This window comes from Cyprinus carpio, chromosome A13 (genome assembly GCF_018340385.1).
Source record: "Cyprinus carpio isolate SPL01 chromosome A13, ASM1834038v1, whole genome shotgun sequence".
Lineage (NCBI taxonomy): Eukaryota > Metazoa > Chordata > Actinopteri > Cypriniformes > Cyprinidae > Cyprinus > Cyprinus carpio.
Window position 1 is genome coordinate 18,335,155 of NC_056584.1, and position 18,152 is coordinate 18,353,306.

At 36.2% G+C, this 18,152-nt stretch overlaps 2 protein-coding genes across 4 annotated transcripts in view; both read right to left on the reverse strand.

Moving 5' to 3' along the window:
- The window catches only part of LOC109057019 (synaptotagmin-14), a 41,787-nt gene extending 36,666 nt beyond the window's left edge, over positions 1 to 5,121 (reverse strand). For both annotated transcript variants that reach the window (XM_042769167.1, XM_042769166.1), the window contains exon 1: positions 4,989 to 5,121. In XM_042769167.1, coding sequence (XP_042625101.1) covers positions 4,989 to 5,106 — 118 coding nt within the window. In that variant the 5' untranslated portion in view covers positions 5,107 to 5,121. The remainder of the gene's footprint in view (positions 1 to 4,988) is intronic.
- A 7,171-nt stretch (positions 5,122 to 12,292) lies between these two features.
- On the reverse strand, positions 12,293 to 17,472 carry utp25 (UTP25 small subunit processor component). 2 transcript variants are annotated; one of them, XM_042769169.1, is made up of 13 exons: positions 17,295 to 17,472; positions 17,151 to 17,190; positions 16,683 to 16,842; positions 16,543 to 16,578; positions 16,026 to 16,114; positions 15,384 to 15,582; positions 15,112 to 15,305; positions 14,679 to 14,895; positions 14,192 to 14,394; positions 13,867 to 14,049; positions 13,484 to 13,593; positions 12,930 to 13,175; positions 12,293 to 12,701 (listed from the first exon to the last, which is right to left on the reverse strand). In XM_042769169.1, exons 1-13 carry the CDS (start codon positions 17,393 to 17,395, stop codon positions 12,443 to 12,445), a joined length of 2,037 nt encoding a protein of 678 aa, XP_042625103.1. In that variant the 5' UTR covers positions 17,396 to 17,472; the 3' UTR covers positions 12,293 to 12,442. The 2 variants fall into 2 exon arrangements, with proteins under 2 accessions (XP_042625103.1, XP_042625102.1); XM_042769168.1 differs by having other exon boundaries at positions 16,321 to 16,578; positions 17,295 to 17,471.
- Positions 17,473 to 18,152: the final 680 nt, after the last annotated feature.

Genomic DNA, 18,152 nt, shown 5'->3' on the forward strand with positions numbered 1-18,152 from the left:
GACAGTCAAGAATTGTATAATTTTACAAACAAATTCTATTTCAAATACAGTGAGTACAGAAAAGAATCACCCCCTTTAAAATAACCACATTTTATTGCTTTGCAGCCTAAAATGAAGATGGACACAGTTTTTGTTTTATCCAGCTGTGTTTAATCAGTGCAACTAACATCCAAGTGAAAGATATAACACCTACATGTCAGAAAAAAATTAAAAACCAGAATCACTGAGTTGGAAAAAGGATCACCCACTTGTGTCAGTATCAAGTCAAGTCACCTTTATTTACAGTATATAGCACATTTTATAATACTGATTGTGTCAAAGCAGCTTTACAGTGGCAAACAGCAATAATGCAAGAGGACAATGACAAAGAGTCATTTTTCCAGCTAAAGTCAGTTCATTGATGATTCGGTTAGGATTTAGTCTGTTGGGAAATGCTCTACTAACTTTGCACATCTAGACTTTGCAATATTTGCCCACTCTTCTTTGCAGAACTGCTCAAGTTCAGTTAAATTTGATGGTGACTGTTTGTGGACTGCAGTCTTCAAGTCATTCCACAGATTTTTAATGGTGTTTAATTCTGGGCTCTGACTAGGCCATGCAAGGACATTCACCTTTTTCTCCTTTAACCTCTGTGTTGTCATTTTTGCTGTGTGCTTTGGGTCATTGTCATGTTGGAAGGTAAACCTTCTTCCAATTGATAACTTTCTGGCAGATGGCAGCAGATTTTTCCTCAAGAAATTGAAGGTATTTTGCCCCATCCATTTTCCCTCTATTTTAGACTCATCTTCCTCAGAATCTTCAAGCTGCATTTTGGCAAAGTTCAGTCAGGACTGTATGTGGCCTTTCTTCAGGAGTGGAGTTTTTTCTTGCAACCCTCCCATTCAAGCCACATTTGTTGAGAATTTGTGATATTGTTGTCACATGCACACAACGACCACTGCTTTATAGTTGCTTCAGGCCTCTTGGTAGCCTTTCTGACCAGTTTCCTCCTGGCTCTTTCATCCTGTTTGGAGTGACGTCCTGATCTGAGGGTCTATGCTGTACCAAATACCTTCCACTTCTTAATAATAGACTTCACTGTGACTTCCCTTCTAGGCACTGATAAAGTGTTTGAATATTTTTGTATCCATCTCCTGACTTCTGCCTGCCCACAACTTTATCCCAGAGATCTTTTGACAGTGCCTTGCCACAGTTGAATAAATTAAATGAAAAATGACCACAGCTGATCACAGTCGAAAGTCAAATGGCTTTGTGTGCCATTGAGAATGTGATTAGCCACACCTGATTGAGTTTACAAGTCATTTTAGGAGGGGGTGATCCTTTTTTTCCAACTCAGTGATTCAGTTTTTTATTTATTATTATTATTATTATTATTATTATTATTATTTTACATTTCTGACATGTTGGTGTTATATCTTTCACTTGGATGTTATAAGTTGCGCTGACTAAATTCAGCTGGATAAAACAAAAACTGTGTCCATCTTCAATTCAGGCTGCAAAGTAACAAAAAGTGATTATTTTAAAGGGGGTTGTTCTTTTTTATACCCACTGTAATTGCTGTTCTTTTGAACTTTCTATTTATTAAAGAATCCTGAAAAGAATGTATCAAGTTTTCCACAAAATATTAGGCAGCACAAGTGTTTTAATACTACTTTAATAATAATAATTATAATAATACATTTTTCATGAGCACCAGATCAGCATATTATAATGATTTCTGAAGGTACATGTGACAATGAAGAGTGGAATAATGGCTGCTGAAAATTCAGCTTTGCCATGACAAGAATAAATGACATTTTAAAATATATTATTTTAAAATATATTATTATTGGGAAATATACACTATATTTACCAAACTGTCAAATTGTAGAGTAAATTATTTAAAAAATAAAGTGTCTAAATTTGATCCAGGCAATCGATTTGCATTTTCCACAGATCATTTTCCTTTAAAATAGAAATTGTCATCATCCATCCACCTCAATGTCACCCGAAACTCTTATGACTATTTTTAAACGTGGAACACAAAGGCTGTTATTATCAAAATGTCAAGGGAACAAAATGGAAAACAGAATATTTCACAGAACATATTTACTGATTCTACACTAGTTTCTTAATCTTAAACCAGAATTCAACCAACCAGTGCATCATTTCTATATATATTTTGACAAAACATTCAGAAACAGGTAAAATAGCAATTTAGAAGAAAGAGAACCATCACAAACCTCTGCAGAGAAAAGACACCAAAGACACACTAAAAATGCACACATATTAATAATTATATGTAGGACTAATTGTGTTGATGTAGTCACTCTGGTGTTAACAGGAAATGGCAGCTATTTAATGTGATTAGCAATGGAGATTATGAAGCTGAGGGTATGTTGCCTCCGATGCTCTGAAATAACATCTCTTGTAAACAGTTCTGTCAGATTTTGACAAGCTCATTTTCTCATTTACAGGTAAAAGGAAGCAACATACTAATGGTGAGCCAACTGACTGATGAGACTATTCACTTGTGAACAGTAAGACTCATCCACCTCTACATTAAATAAAATCAACTTTAACACAACTCACTGCACCTGAAGCAATGCATGTAAGTATAATTTCAGGACTTTAAAGGTCATCCATTACAGAGATCCATCAGAGTTTGAAATTCACCTGTCAGTGCTGATGATAGAGTGCCTTCTTTTAGCTATGGCTGAATTACTTCCCCGTAATCATTCCAAATTTGTCCCTCATGTGAAACAAAAGGCTGTGTGAAACTAATGCAACATGATTTCAAAATCCATCAAGCTGGCCATCAAATTGTCCTTCCAGCATTTATCTACAAATGTAAAGTAAACATCTCACAATTAAACATAATCAGCAAATATACCTCACAACAAGACACACCTGAACACCAGATGTGTGCCATATAAAAGTAAAAAAATGTTGAGTTTTTCATTCAAGGGGTTCATGGAACCACACAGAAAAGAACAAAAGCAGGAGCTCTTTCAGGGGCAATACACTTCACTGAAGTGATAACAGTTAAACAACTACTCAACAGCCTCTTTTTTCATCCTATTCTTCTCTATCAGCAATCCACATCCTGCTTGATGTGCAGCTCTTTTGTTATGCCAACATTATTTTGGGTTTTATTCTGTGCAGAACAGCAGTGAAATGCTGTAAATATTTGATGTGGACTCACTGTGCCAACAGCTGAGAGGGGAGAGGAGATAAAGTATATGATTGTCCTGAGGCAGATTGGTCTGTTTGGATGTCAATGTGTCAATACAGTTAACTGACCTGCAGTGTAAAGTAAAATAACCAGTGCTCGTAAGCATTACAGGTTATCTGGGAGCTCTACATGACACATCCGCATTTCTATTAAATATTAAGATTTACAAAGAATCTGAGTAGACTACAAATTGCCTTTGTAAAACAGTCTTTCCCCTTTTCACTTTCAGATTCTTACAGATTCTTGGCAAAAGGAAAGGAACATTGGATCCTGCAGTGTAGTTAGCTTGGGGGATTATTTATTATTGATTACAAGCATTAATATCTGTAAGGTCAAGGTATGACATTATGCATCTAACATCATACAATAATGAAGAAAAAAGCATAGTTCAGTTGCTGTCACTAGCAAATTTCAGAATTTGCTGTCAAATAAAACTGTTTTCATTTGGGGTGAACGATGCAAATCCGAAGAAGCACTGATAAAAGCTGTATTCTCTCAGCTGTACAATAACAAAAGAAATATATATATATATATGTGGGATAATAATTTTTCCAGGCTGAGTGGGACTGATCATCAGTAAAATGTTTTATAATTAATAGCAAACATAATTAATTTTATATTGATAGCAAACATGTTTGCTGCAATTTAGATAATAAAATAACACATTTAGAGCAATTTCATTCTATGAAAACTAACACAATAATTAGGTAATCAATCATAAAGCTTATTAGTCCCATTTCACCTGATGTATATATAGATAGATAGATAGATAGATATTGTTTGTTTGATTGTTTATTTTTACATTCCTACCAAATCCTACCAACATTTACAGCTAAGTTAATGTGCATGCAGTTCAAAATCATAAAATAATTTTAAAATATTACTAATCTCTCTCAAACAGCACATTTCTAATGCACACTGCACATTCGGAAATCTCTTCTCAATGTGGAGGCTGTGTGTGTGGGTGTGTTGGTACTGACTTAGAGTTATGGTCAATAAAAAAAAAAGAAGAAGCAAGCCTCCTATACACAATCATAATCCAGTCACATAGTGGTAACTAAAATAACATTGATAAATTTGAGCCAACTGATATACACACCACCTATATAATATAAACAGCATACATTCAAAAACCAGCAAATAGCTACTATTTGAGTCGATGTGAAGGCAAATCAGAAACAGAAACTGCAAACAGTTAACGCAATGAAATGTACAATAAACATTTAACGGGCAAACGGGCACAAGTGCTTAAGAACAAAGATTAGAAAGCACCGTAATCCTTAAACAAGAAAATCTCAGTTAAATAGACCTCGCGCGACTCTTCGCGCAACCTGTATGAATGTCTCAAAACAATACACAAAGATTGAACACTGGCTTTAAAAGAGCCTCGATTTCTATACTGTCCAACACAGACGGCGGCACACTTCCCAAATGGAGAAGTGAAACCACCGGATTTCCTCAATGTAGCGACGGGCACCTGCTGATAGCGCCGGTTCTCTCGCACTATAGTGGAAGAAACCATCAAAAAGTCAGAGAAAGTAACGGCGATGCGAGTTGACTGATGGAGTCGGCAGTGCGGGAGCTGTTCTTTCAGCACCACGATCACGCTACAACACACAAACTTTACCATCAACATCCCTTTGACACAAAAACACTCTATGCTACGGCCAGTGGGGAAATAGTCACATTTAACCACTTCACGTACAGCTAAGCGAGGTGCTTTGGATAGAGAAGTGAGTTTGAGAGAAGAGGAGAGCGGTATTAGCCTACTTACCATCTATCGCCATGATGTTCTGGTCTGGACTGAACCACGGAGCCCGTTTAAGACGGGGTGGGCTAGACTGCTCCAGTGCGAATGGGGAGGAGAGTGGGACACGCATCAGATGGTACATTCTGGGATGACAGAAAAGTCTACGCTGGGTTCCTGCTGTGCCTCTTAGCAGGATCCTGATTTTAAATTATAATGCTTAAGGGTGGGATGAATCACAAGACAGCACTCAAAAGACCAAAACGTACGTGTTATCCCGCAAATTAACAAGCCAATTAGCTAAGTGAATAATTTCGATCAATCGAATTTGTATGTAAACGATTATATGGTGGAATATTATACAAGGAACAGCTAGAGATTTATTTACAAAATGAAAAACAGACATTTGAAGTAGAGCTGAAACAACTAATCGATTTAATCGATTAAAATCGATTATTAAAATAGTTGTCAACTAATTTATTAATCGATTCGTTGCTAAATAATTTTTATTTGCCGTAAGCGGCTCATTTCGTGCATATTTTAAATCTGCGGTGACCAAAGTGTGGCAGTAATGAGCCACCGGAGGTTTTACTCAGCCAGTACAGCAGGAGAAGCAGCGACTAGCCAATAGCTGGCCTCGTTTTATGTCACGTGCTTCCCGCACAGCGTCTCTGCACTCTGCAGCATTCAGCGTGATGGGTGAGGCAGGCGGCAGTGGAGTAAGCTCGAGAAAGAAAAAGAAAAAAGCGGAAGATAAAACTAATCGGACGAAGTCATCCTAAATGTGGGAGCACTTTACTTTGAGCCTTCAAAAAAGAAGAGTAACCTGTAAACTGCGGCTGTTTTCTGCGGCAGGAAACATATCCTCTAAAAAGAGAGCAAACCTAAGCCCTGAACATTTGGACATGTTGACCTTTTTGCACTGCAATGCAAAGTTTTTCTCAAATAATGAGTGAATAGTGTTCTGCCTCATTTCCCACAGGTAGTCGAATTCCTGTCAGTTCAGGCATAAGCGGTTTTGTTAACATTTTATCGCTTTATTATATTTTTGAATTTTGCACTGTTATAAGGACCACTACATATTTAAATCCGATGAAAATCACAGTGTGCAGACTTTTATTTGTGCAGATTCTGCAGTACAATGTTGTTTGCAAATGTTTAGTCGTAAAAGCTGATAACATTGCTTTTTAACAAATTAACATTTAAAGCTTTGTCGTTTACCAGTTCATAATTCAGTCTTGCAGCCTAATTATGACTCAATGAGAGAGGTTAATCTTTAAATGTATTTGAAATGCACTTTTTTTCTAAGTATTCACTGCCCTTTTTCACACAGCAGGTTTTTTGTGTGTGTCCAATTTTTTTTCTGGACAACCTTCTGATGGATTTTACTTTAAATTTTATTTTAAAATGTGAGTTCCATTCAGGTTTCATGCCATTGGCACTTTATTCGAAGGATTGTTTACAGTTTCACAGCATAAGCTATAAAGCTGTTTCCCAGGTATAAGCTGTGTGTTTACAGGAAAAAATAATAAAATGCAATTTACTGCAATTTTATTGTTTTATTCTTATTCTTCGTGAAAAATATGTTCTGAAAGATTCCTTAATAAGCTTTGTTCGGGATGTTAAACTACTTTAGGACCCCTAAGGACTGCCATGGTGAAAACATTATTTGAAATCTCCTTGTGAAATTTGCTAGAGTATGTATGGGTCAGTGTTTTGATTGCAGAAGAGTTCGACAAAGTATAACTAACACATAATAAAACACAACTCCAGGTATGTTTTTGATGAGGATATGACAATGCAAAATGGTTAAAATCTCTAAAAAGTCTATGTTGAATGATAAAGACCCTTTGTTAATAATTTACTTGGGGAATAAAAAATGGGCAAAACTAAAATATAAGTACATAAACTGATTCATCGATTAATCGTAAAAATAATCGACCGATTAATCGATTATCAAAATAATCGTTAGTTGCAGCCCTAATTTGAAGCTCAGTTTGATACAGCTGAGTTTACAACAATTCTTTACAATTCTGCTGGTTAATTAGAGGTTATTTGATTGGTTGAATTTAAAGAAATAGCCCCCCCCCCCCATAAATAAAAATAAAAATGAAAATTTGCTGAAAATTTACTCACCCTCAGGCTATCCAAGATGTAGATGAGTTTATTTATTTATTTTTCTCCATTGGAACAGATATGGAGAAATTTAGCAATATCTTACTTGCTCACCAGTGCATCCTCTGTTGTGAATGGGTGCCATCAGAATGAGAGTCCAAACAGCTGATAAAAACACAAAAATCCACAAATAATTCACCCGACCATCAGTTAATGTCTCGCAAAGCGAAAAGCTGAATGTAATATCCATCATTATGAAATCCATCAAGACATTATAATTGCTTCAGTTTAAATAAGAATTCATACTCTTAACACTTCCTCCTCCAGTTCATTTTTGGGTAAACTATTGTTTTAAATTTATTGCCATATCATCTTCACAGGCTATTACAATACAATAAATGAATTAGGTATTTCTGGGTCCTCATGACATTAAAAACTGGACAGACCCAAAACATGTTTTACAGACAAGTTATAGCTATATTGACATTTTGGTGGTTCCTTGTTTAACTAAAATGTACAGTAAATATCAGAAACATCACACTGACTCTCTGGAATACTTGATTCTGATTTAAAAGTTAATTTTACATATACTTTTGTTATTTTATTTGATAAGTAGCCATGGAATGAGAGGAATAATGTGTTGTTCCATATTTTCTAACATTTTTAATTACCTGTTTTGTTTGGACAGGAAATATTGTGATTTTAGGACTGAAACTCATTCTGCTTTAAGCAAAGATCAAATATGAATTGCGAAAAATATTAGCAATGATCATTTATATCCTACATTACTACCAGCTCTCCTGGGCTTTTACAAAATTAATATCCAGTGACATTTAGAAAGCATTTGCATTCAAAAGTAATTAAATGCACAGCTACTCATACCCTCAAAAAAGGCTCTGTATGTCCATGTAAGTTATTAAGAGATATTACTGCACTAAATTCATATTTTTCTTTTTAATATGATTATATGATTATAACCGTGTCCAATTTGTGAGACAGTGTTCTACAATGACAATTGCTTTATTTGTTGCATACTGGGATCTCTATGTCTTCACTTTTTACTCTGTTCTGAGAGAAGTGCTTGTGCATTTCCTGTCAACTGGGATGTCATTAGATTTCTGTAAGTACCGGAAGCCATTCAGAGAACTTACAGGAGAAACGATGAAAGGGAGAGTGAGAGAAACACATTTGGGAAATCAGCTTTGTGTTTTCAGAGTGTCAAAAGAAAAACATAGTGTGTCTGAAATACCAACAAGGACTTCATCAGATGTAAATCTGACAGTATTGGCAACGTTATCATAATCCCATCCGGCTACCTTAAAAGTCACCATGGTTACCCGCTGTTGCCATGCGCCCATTGTTCTGGTTAAAAACACAAGCACGTGCCATCATGCTAGAAATAACAGTCTCTCATCAGTCTCTCTCTCCATCTACTCTATCATTTCCCATCCTCTTTTGTATCTGCTCAATGGACTCCATCAATCTTTTCTTTTCATTTCACATTCAATAACAAAAACATTTTCAGTGTTAACTGGCGCTGGGGACTGAGGTTTAATGACATGTATGAGGTCATCTATTCCAATTCCCAAAGCCATAACATCACAGAAATGTCACTGAAAATTAAGAATGACTAAATATTTCTCATCCCTCTTTCTTTCTGGGTGTATATTGAAATAATGGGTTTTGACTGCTCACATCTCTCTCTATTTATTCTCTATTTGATTGTTAATAATTGGCAGAGCAAATGTGAGGACACGCACACACCCCTCCACCAGCCAACTGCGAAAACGGACAATGATCCCAACACATTAAATTCAATGAAACCCGCAGTATCTGTCTAAGGCTGGTTATTTTTTCGGATTTTGAGACAACCTTCTTTGTGCATTAAGGAAATGCCAAGCTGTATGCAGATAACTATAGTCTATTTTAGTATGAAACTAGCATTTGAGTTGCAGTCTGTGTGAGAGGTTATCTGACTGGGCAGAATTTTCTCTATCGATAACTGACCTCCTCTTCCTCCCTTGCCATCTCTTTAGGTTTGTTTTGTGTGTGTTTATTTTTGGATTGTGATTTGAGAGCGTCTTCCAAATGATTGTGCTCATCAGTCTCATCTGTGTTGTCATAGAAACACTCAGAGATCTATTAACCCTTTCAGTTTCAGGAAGAGATGAAAAGGAAGATTGATCTGACCTCCGACAAATCAATACAACTCTTTGGTCTTCTCTTTGAGAGAGATGAGCTGAACAGCTAAGCATATTGTCTTAAAATAAACTTGCATGTATGTTCACAACCTGCTGTGTATGTTTTGACTGAAATAAAAACCTGATCTTTGCTATTTTTGGGGCACAGAAAAGCTTATAAACCGGCTAATAAAGCTCCTAATCGTGTCTGTTTCTGTCTGTGAAATAAGCTGCTCGAGTTCTTCTGGGAAAACAATAACCTATTAAAAGACAGAACCAGCAAACCACGAGTATCATATATTCAACCCAAAATTATATTTTATGCAATAGTTCAATTGACAAGAAGTTAATATTGAGCAACTTGTATTTTAGACACTGCCAGTTACTTTGTGTATTTTTGCTTCACCAGTGACACACATTTCCTAGAAAAACACAGTAGCAGTGTTCCTGAAAGAATGTGTTTTTTACCCATTTTAATTTTAGTTTTAGTAATATGCTTCTGTCACTTTAATTATTATTTTTTAAATGTATTTCTATTTAGCTTTAATTTAGTTTTTTATTTATTATTTATTAAGGTTTTTTCCTCTATTATATAAATTTCAGTTCTATTTATTTCAATTAACAAAAATATTTTAATAGTTCTAGTTAATAACAACATTATTATTGGGGGGGGGGGGGGATATGATGATGTTGCATTGTTACATCATTGTTCTTCAAATGGTGTTTGGCCAGTGAGAACTGTTGTATAATGCAGAATGCAACGTGATTAAAAGTCCCATTCCAAGTAAGAAAAGGTGCTCCTGATACTACCTGATGGGCAGATCTCCAAACACAGTTCAGAGCTCTCACTCTCTCCCAAAACACACACACACTAGATTTGTGTTGGGAGCACAGAGGGTTTCCAAGGCAACATACTACCCACACTCCAATAAACACAAGAGGCTGGACACACAGGAGAAAGAGAGCAATGGGGTGTTTCAAACAAATGGAAAACAAACGGGTGCGTAATTGAGAAAAAAGGTCACCTTCGCTGGTCAGGTCTGTCTGTTCTCAGTTTTTTAGTTATCATTAAGATTAAAAATGCTACTGTCGCTGCACCATGAACAGAGGAATAAAATGAAGCTTTACTGATGTGAAGATCTTGTGCAAAAAATATTTTAGATTTTTTTTTTTTTATATCATATTTTTATATTTTAAAAGCTCAAACATCTGTGAACAAGCCCAACAACTCTGTAATACAGAAAATGGGGCTCAGATGTAGAGGTAGGCATATACACGTCAAACTTACAAACATTATTTTCACTTGCACGTTTGCAGCAATACACTGCCAGCAAAACACCAGCTCTACTGATTAATATTTCATAACACACCGCTCAATGAAACAGCTGCACAGAGCACTTCCTCACATCCATCCAACAATGCATATGAGTTTATTTGGATACAGTTTCTCAGTTTTTGTAGCTCTAAAATGATACAGATGATACTAATATGCAAGCTCAGCAGAAATAATGTTATGTGGCATCACTGTATGAGCGTTCAGAGGTCAGTAGATGAATCCCAGTGGGGTTTTAGAGAAGATTCAAAAGGCAGCACAGCAGGATTGTGTGTTCATGGAAAAGAAAAAAAAAAAAAATTGGAAGGAGATTTGTTGGATGGATCAATGATTTTGTTTGATACAGTTAGATGCTCGCCTTAACCAAACAACTCACACACTCATTTCTTTCATTATTTATGACATGTGAGTGTATACGTGTGCCAGCTACAGAGAGACAGAGTGCACATCTATGAAAGAGAGAGAGAGAGAGAGAGAGAGTATGTGTGTGTGTGTGAAACAGCTGCTCCATTTTCAAACTGACAGAGAAACCGAGCAAAGAAAAAATAAAGCAAAAAACAAGACTGCATCTGATCACCAGGGAGTTTGAGAGACAATGTGACTTTAAAACCAAATTGTCAAACGTTCCACTTCATACAGAACTGTCACATTGGGAGGTAATTAGATGAATCAGTCGTTTCCAGCATATTCATTAGAGGTGAACTCTTGCTCATGTCATTTAACAAGCCACAATAAAAAGCAGTGATTACGAAATTTCTAAATCAAATTCATCTAATTTGCACAACACTTTCAAAATGAGCTTAACTGCACCTCTGTTACTACACTGTTAAAAGCTTGTGTGTGTTTACTACACTGAACAGTAAAGGCAGCTCAACTGTCTAAGCTTTTTTTTTCTGCTGACCAGTAGTTCAAATTTTTAATTTAGTGGCCCCACAACTACAATAAATATTTGTTTTCATAATTAACAATAAAAAAAGTACACTAGTGTTCAAAAATATGAGGTCAAATAAAGGATTTGATCAAAAATACAGCAATAATGTGAAATATTACTACAATTTGTAATAACTCGTAGCTCTATAGTAGCTCGTAGTAGCAATTACGGACCCCAAACCTTTGTTCAGATTTTTTTCATCAAACCTTTCTTTAAAGTTTTAATGTTACTCCACAACAGCTATAAATTAATAAAAACGGCATTGCATACAGTTTGAAACCTTATGAAATACTTTATAATGTAATATTACAGCTTAATTTGTTGGCAACATATCCGTCAACACTGTCTTTTTTGTGATATTTGGTATTTAACTGTATTTTAAAAATTTGTCATAATTTAGCATTAACTTTAAAGGAGATTTAATCCTAAAATCTCTTGAAGAGCACGTCAGCATTAGTTGCTCAACACAATTTACAACAACATTCAATAAACAAAAAGTCTATTAAATGTTACAATATAATTATTAATATATTTTTGATGTTACAAAATAAAACACATGTACATGATCAATGTAAGATATAATGACATTGTAACACTTTTCTGACAAGACAGGTGACATTTCAACTGGTCAGAACTTCTCTTCCTTATTGTTGAGCCCCATTACCTTTTGAAAGATATTGTGGAAAAAAACAAATTGGAGCCAAAGATATGGGTTGTGCCTACAGTAAAAAAAAGACTTTATATTAAAAGAAGAACACCAAAAGACATGCAATAAGATCATTACATTCAGTCAAATGACTGAATTTTATTTGAAGACGACTTGTGAGTGTGAGATGTACATCTGAAAAAGTGTCCATTATCACAAACACATATTACTTTCTTTGTCTGAGAGGACTGAAAATGTGCTTTTCACAGTAACCGTTTATGTGTTTTTCTCCTCCCCTGTGATGAAAAGGTGCACTGTTTTTTTGGACTGGAGCATCTGAGCGGCGCGGTCGACCCCAGTGATAGCAGCCAGACGATGCATGTCATATCGGGAGTACAGGGCTGTGCAGGTGAAGCTGACAGAACCACCACCCTCTCTGACACCAGCCTGAAGCATATTACACACTTCACTGTAGAAGTGAGGGTACGTAGGCAACCCGTAGAAGATCAGGTTATGGATGCCCTTGATAGTGTATCTAAGAGAAAAGAGAATTAATAACATGTAAAAAAATTCAAACTTAAAAAAAAAAAAAAAAAAAAACTGAAAACTTTTTTTTTGCAGAATTATAAATGTCTTTTCTGTTACTTCTGATCGTTTTAATGCATCCTTGCTGAACAAAAGCATTAATTCCTTAACACAAACTTTTGAACAGTAGTGTATATTAAGTATGCAAATGATAATAATATGTTTACAAAACACACACCTCTTGTAGAAGTGGAATCTCTCAGAGAAGAGCATAAACTGTTTTTCTCCTTTCTGGAAGTAATGTCGTGCTCGAGACACCTCTGATCTCTGCGAGTACTCGCTGACACTAGCGAAACTGATGTCTTCCTTCTTCAGGTAGTTCCGCAGACGAACAAAATCAAAATACGATGGGACATAGATGAAAGTGTGGGACATGACAGAGTCTCTGTACTGGGGCAGGATCTTATCCACAAAGAACTGGAACCTAAAGAATTAATAAACATTATAGTTTGACCATATGCTGTCATCTGAATACAATTCTTTCAAAATATAACATTTTGTAAATGCAGTAGTCATGGAAATTCAGTATGAATGATATTCATTGCTTTCAGCCCACAAATAATGGTAGCATCTTACTTACTTTCCAATATGAGTTTCAGTAAAATAACGGTCTGAAATCAGTTACTTAAATTATTTCATAGTCATAACTATTTTCTCTCAGAGGTTCCTCTGCACAGACTGAACGCTGCTGCTCTCTAGTGTTCAGAATGAAAAACAGCAAGCATCTGTTACCTGGCATCCTGGTCCATGAAGCTGTCAGAGTGAAACATCTGGAATACATGTGGCAACTGCACCAATACCTGACAGATTGAGCCCACCTTTGGAATAGTTTTACTGCATACCTGGGGAAAGATGGACAATAGTATAATACCTTCAAAGGTTTATTGTCGGTGTAATTAATTTTGTTTAAAAAAAAAATAAAACAATTTGTATTCTTGTGGAAAATGTGATACACTTTTTCTTTTTTTTATTGATTAATAGAAAAAGAACAGCATTTATTTACAATAAAAATCTTTGGAAACATTATAACGGTCTTTGCGGTCACTTTAGATTACCCCCCCCAAAATACAAATACTTTACAATTTGAACAGCTCTCAGGGTGTTTGGTTGTGTACCTGGCCCCTGTAGTTGTGGCAGTGTTTGGTAAGGATGTTGGTGATCTGAGGCTCTTGTATGGCACTGAACACCAGCGTCTGTCTATAATGCGCTGCCCAGTTGTTCAGGTTCCACATGCGCACACGAGAGAAATCAACACCATGAGAGTCCAGTGGCTGCAGATTCAAATACTTCAACACATGCTGCAACACAAACAAAGGAAAATGGCCATTTATGCATATTTATACACACAATGATCAAATCACTGTGCTATTAAATTTAAAACATAAAATTTGAATTGAAACTAAATTGTTCTAAGAGAACCTTTGGACAACTGAAACCCACCAGCAAGTGTTCCCAGTTCTGCATGAGGAACACATCTGCCTGGTCCACAATCAGAAGTTCGATGGAGGACAGGAAGTCAAAGTCTCTCTTTTTCTCACCGTCGGCTCCCAGAACTGTGCGCAGACCCAGTGGAGATGCAATGATGATGTCAGAAGAGTAGAAGGGAGAATAGAGACGCATACTGCGTTTCATGATAGACACACCTGCCCACAGAGAGAGAAAAATAGAAATGAGGCACAAAAAAAAATAAAAATAAAAAAAATTCAAAGGTGTAAAATGAAACAGCTGAAACTAAGGTATCAGGTGAATTGTGTAATTTCTCTGACACTAGGAGAACCAAAGGGGTTTAAACAATTCATTATCATTGTTTTGCTTAACCCTAACCCAATATGTAGACACAGCTTTAAGCATTTAAGCATTCAAACATTAACTTGTATCACATATTATAGTTTAAGGTTTTCAGTTAAGGGGAAAAACTTTACTGTACCTATCCTAAAATGGTCATCTGTATTTCCAGAAAAGATAGCATGGTAGTCATCAGGTCTGTGCAGTTTTGGCGGACTTTCACCTGGCTCCTCTCCATACTCTTCCTTAAACCTCTTCTTGTTACTGACATCCATCTTCTTGCCTTTAGGCTCTAAAAGCGTTATGAAGGTCTGGACCACTCGCAGCACTCCATCTCTGAATGGCACCAGAATCAAAACCTAAAGGAGGGAGAATTAATTATGAGAATGTGGTTGGCTAATTTAAAGCACTTTTATTCTTGCTGTAATCAACAGAAAACAGGTCAATGAACTACATTTAAAATGATTTTATAACATATTTATGTTTAACATCAAGTACAGGATAAACTGATTAAAAACTAACCAATGCAGAATTAAAAATAAACAAATACTTTACTCGTATGAAGACAGTGGTACCTTTGGTCTAGTAATGCCCTGGTCCCGAAACTCCTTATTCACATCTTTAGTTTCCTTCAACTTGGCATTATTTCTAAGCACACGAGTGTTTGACCTTAACACATGGTTTAGCACATGAAGACAGTACGCACTCCGCACTTCCTTGGCCTCCCTCAAAGGGGAGCTGTTTGTAAAATGCACATCCCTGTAAGCACCTGCAAAAACAAAATATGGGAGCTGAGGATAATGAAAAAAGTCATAGCAAAAAAATTATTTAAATTTTGTTGACATACCCATGAGCCCAAGCAATTCCTTCTGCAGCTCTGTAACATCGGTCATAGTGCCTCCTTCAGGTGCAAAGGACTGGTTTAACAAGCCCCAATTTGCCTCCAGGGTTTTGTGGATGGATGGAAGAGGGGCAGAAGAGGGCTGCCCCATGGCTGGGAAACGTTCCAGTGGACACATACACTGCAGAGTGCCAAGCTTTGGCCACTGACGGGTGAGGAAGAAATGTCAAATTTCACACCTTTTTGTGGTCAGTAAGATTTTTTTTTTTTGTCAGAAAAGGATGCATTATATTTATCAAAACTGACAGTTAGACATTAATAATGTTACAAAAGATTTCTTTCAAATAAATGCTGTTCTTCTGAACTTTCTATTAATAAAATACTCCTGAAAAAGAACGTTTCACGGTTTCCATAAAAAATATTAACACTACAAATTTTTTTCAGCATTGTTAATAATAAAAAAATGTTTTTTTGAGCACCAAATCAACATGTTACCACACTAATAATAACATTTAGTTATTTAATAAGTTAAACTACAGCTATTTTAAGGTCATTAAACTGTTCTTTTAAATCGTATTCATATTTCACAATATTACTGTTTTTACTTCTTACGAAAAAAAAAAAAAAAAAATCTTACAACTTACATACCTTAACCTGAGTCTTGATCTTTGATCCTTGCAAGATTCGTCCCACTTCCTCTTCACTCAGTTCTGTCTCCTGGTGCTTCACAAATATGTCTACAATAACCAAAGAATCAGAGCAGTATTTTTACACTCTAGTTAGGCTTAGGCTTTCGCTTTGGATTTGCTTCTTAAGAAAATCAATCTTGTCAGGCTTGAATAACACACTTAAGAGTTTGCAAAACAATAAATTGCAAGCATGTATAAATCATTTCAGGTCAGAATTCAAAGAGTCGGACTGATGAATCATGGGAAACTCTTGCCTTCCTCCTCCTGCTCTCCCATGTTTTCCTCTCCTTTCGCAGGCAAGTTGGTCTCCAGACAGAATGCCGCTTCATTCTTCTTATCTGTAAACTCTCCCTCCGTCTCAGCCTCTTCAGTCTCTTCTATACCTCCATTTGTCTTTTCAGGGTGTTCTTTATTTTGTGAATTATCAGGTGTTTCACCCTCCTCTTCGTCTTCTAAATCCTCCTCAGCATCACTACCTTCCTCCTCCTCCTCCTCTTCTTCTTCACTTTCTCCTAATTGAAAAAAAAAAGTTAATTAGAGGCCATTAGACCTTTTCAGATAAAGCACCGCAACTGATATCTAAAAGTATAAAGTATGAGACTGTAAAAGATCTTACCTTCAACTTCCTCTTCGTCATCCTCATTGTCACTTTCTTCATCTTCACTGTTGTCATCAGCACCTTGGATCATGGTGGTCAGCAGTTTCTGATAAGCAGACTGCTGCTCTTCATCACTGTCTTCCTCACTGTCAGGTACAGGGTGCTGTGGACTGCCAGGCTGTTCAGGTGCAGAAACACTTTTAATGTGATGGTTTGAAACAAAACATGAACAATACATCTTCTACCTAAGTAGCAAACTATTAAGATTAAATCAGGGGCAGCTTCTCTGATCAGATCTACCCAAACACATTTTTCCACACTGCTTGTCCTAATATGAATCGTAGTGTACATGCATTCAGCTGCCAAATGCTTCTCATTCTCCTTGTTTATTGACTGGGTTTAGAAGGACGTTGTTGGACCTGTAGGATCAATCCTTCTAAGACTAAGTCATGGCTAAAGAAAGAATATTAGTCTATAATTACTTACCAAGCGCAAAATCTGAGTCTTCTCCGGTCTATCAACAACACTAAAAAACGAAACCATTAAAAGTGTTAGTACTTGCTACTTGAAGCTCCCAATGTAACTTATACTGTCTGTGTATAAGGTCTACAAACACATCGCTATACTTACTTATCGTGAAAAGGGTGCTGCTCTCCAAATTCTTTTAGATGTTTCTTCTGTTTCTTAGTTAAATTGGTAATCTCTTGATTTCCTCGCCTTCTTTTGCCCATATTTCTGTTCTACACGTGTGTAACTCGCGTTATGTGTTTTCTTCGCTTCATGGACAGTAAGAATGCCGTCACGCTCTAGCGCCACCTGTCGACTTGGAATAATGGTAGTAGCGCAACAACAACAAAAAAGGGGCCACAGATTTCAGATTTCATTTTAATAATAGGTTTTGTCATTTCTAAAGCATAACTGCTTCCACAAACACAGATCAGATTATTGAACACAGGAATTTGGAGAAGCACTCAATGGGTCTGATTTGACGATGTTTAAGCAGCTGTCAAAGCAAAAGAATCATGCCATTGGTTTATTTCACCTCATTTTGAGATTTTTTTCACTGTTACATTAGTAGATGTTCTGCCACAATATGATTAGTGCCTTTAAAAAGCTGTATCATTCCCCTAAGAGTCAAAGAATCAGACTTTTCCTCTGGCTGTGCGTTACACAGCTTTAACTAATTACAAACACTGCAGGCGTAGAGGAATGGATTCAGGTGCAGGCTGCAGCTGATGTATCGTGTGTTCATCAGAATCTGAGCAGAACTGATGTTTGATGTGCATTAACTCCACTACAGCCGAAAATATCTTGGCATATGTAAGAATGTATGTAATTGATTTGATCATTGAAAATTGTTCCATAACATTCAATGAAAGCAGATGTGTGGATACCAAATACGGAGACTTTTTTTTTTTTTTTAAGTTATTTATATATTTATTTATTTAATTCTGCCCAAGAGACCCTCCTTTCCCCAGCCTCTGAGAA

What these genes read in the sequence shown, in the direction of transcription:
- utp25 (XM_042769168.1), bottom strand. Translation starts at nt 17,395, where the DNA reads ATGGGCAAAAGAAGGCGAGGAAATCAAGAGATTACCAATTTAACTAAG. An exon ending in CAGCACCCTTTTCACGATAA is followed by an intron (nt 17,191 to 17,294) that starts GTAAGTATAGCG and finishes TTCGTTTTTTAG; the next exon opens with TGTTGTTGATAGACCGGAGA. An exon ending in AGAACTGGGAACACTTGCTG is followed by an intron (nt 14,050 to 14,191) that starts GTGGGTTTCAGT and finishes TTTGTGTTGCAG; the next exon opens with CATGTGTTGAAGTATTTGAA.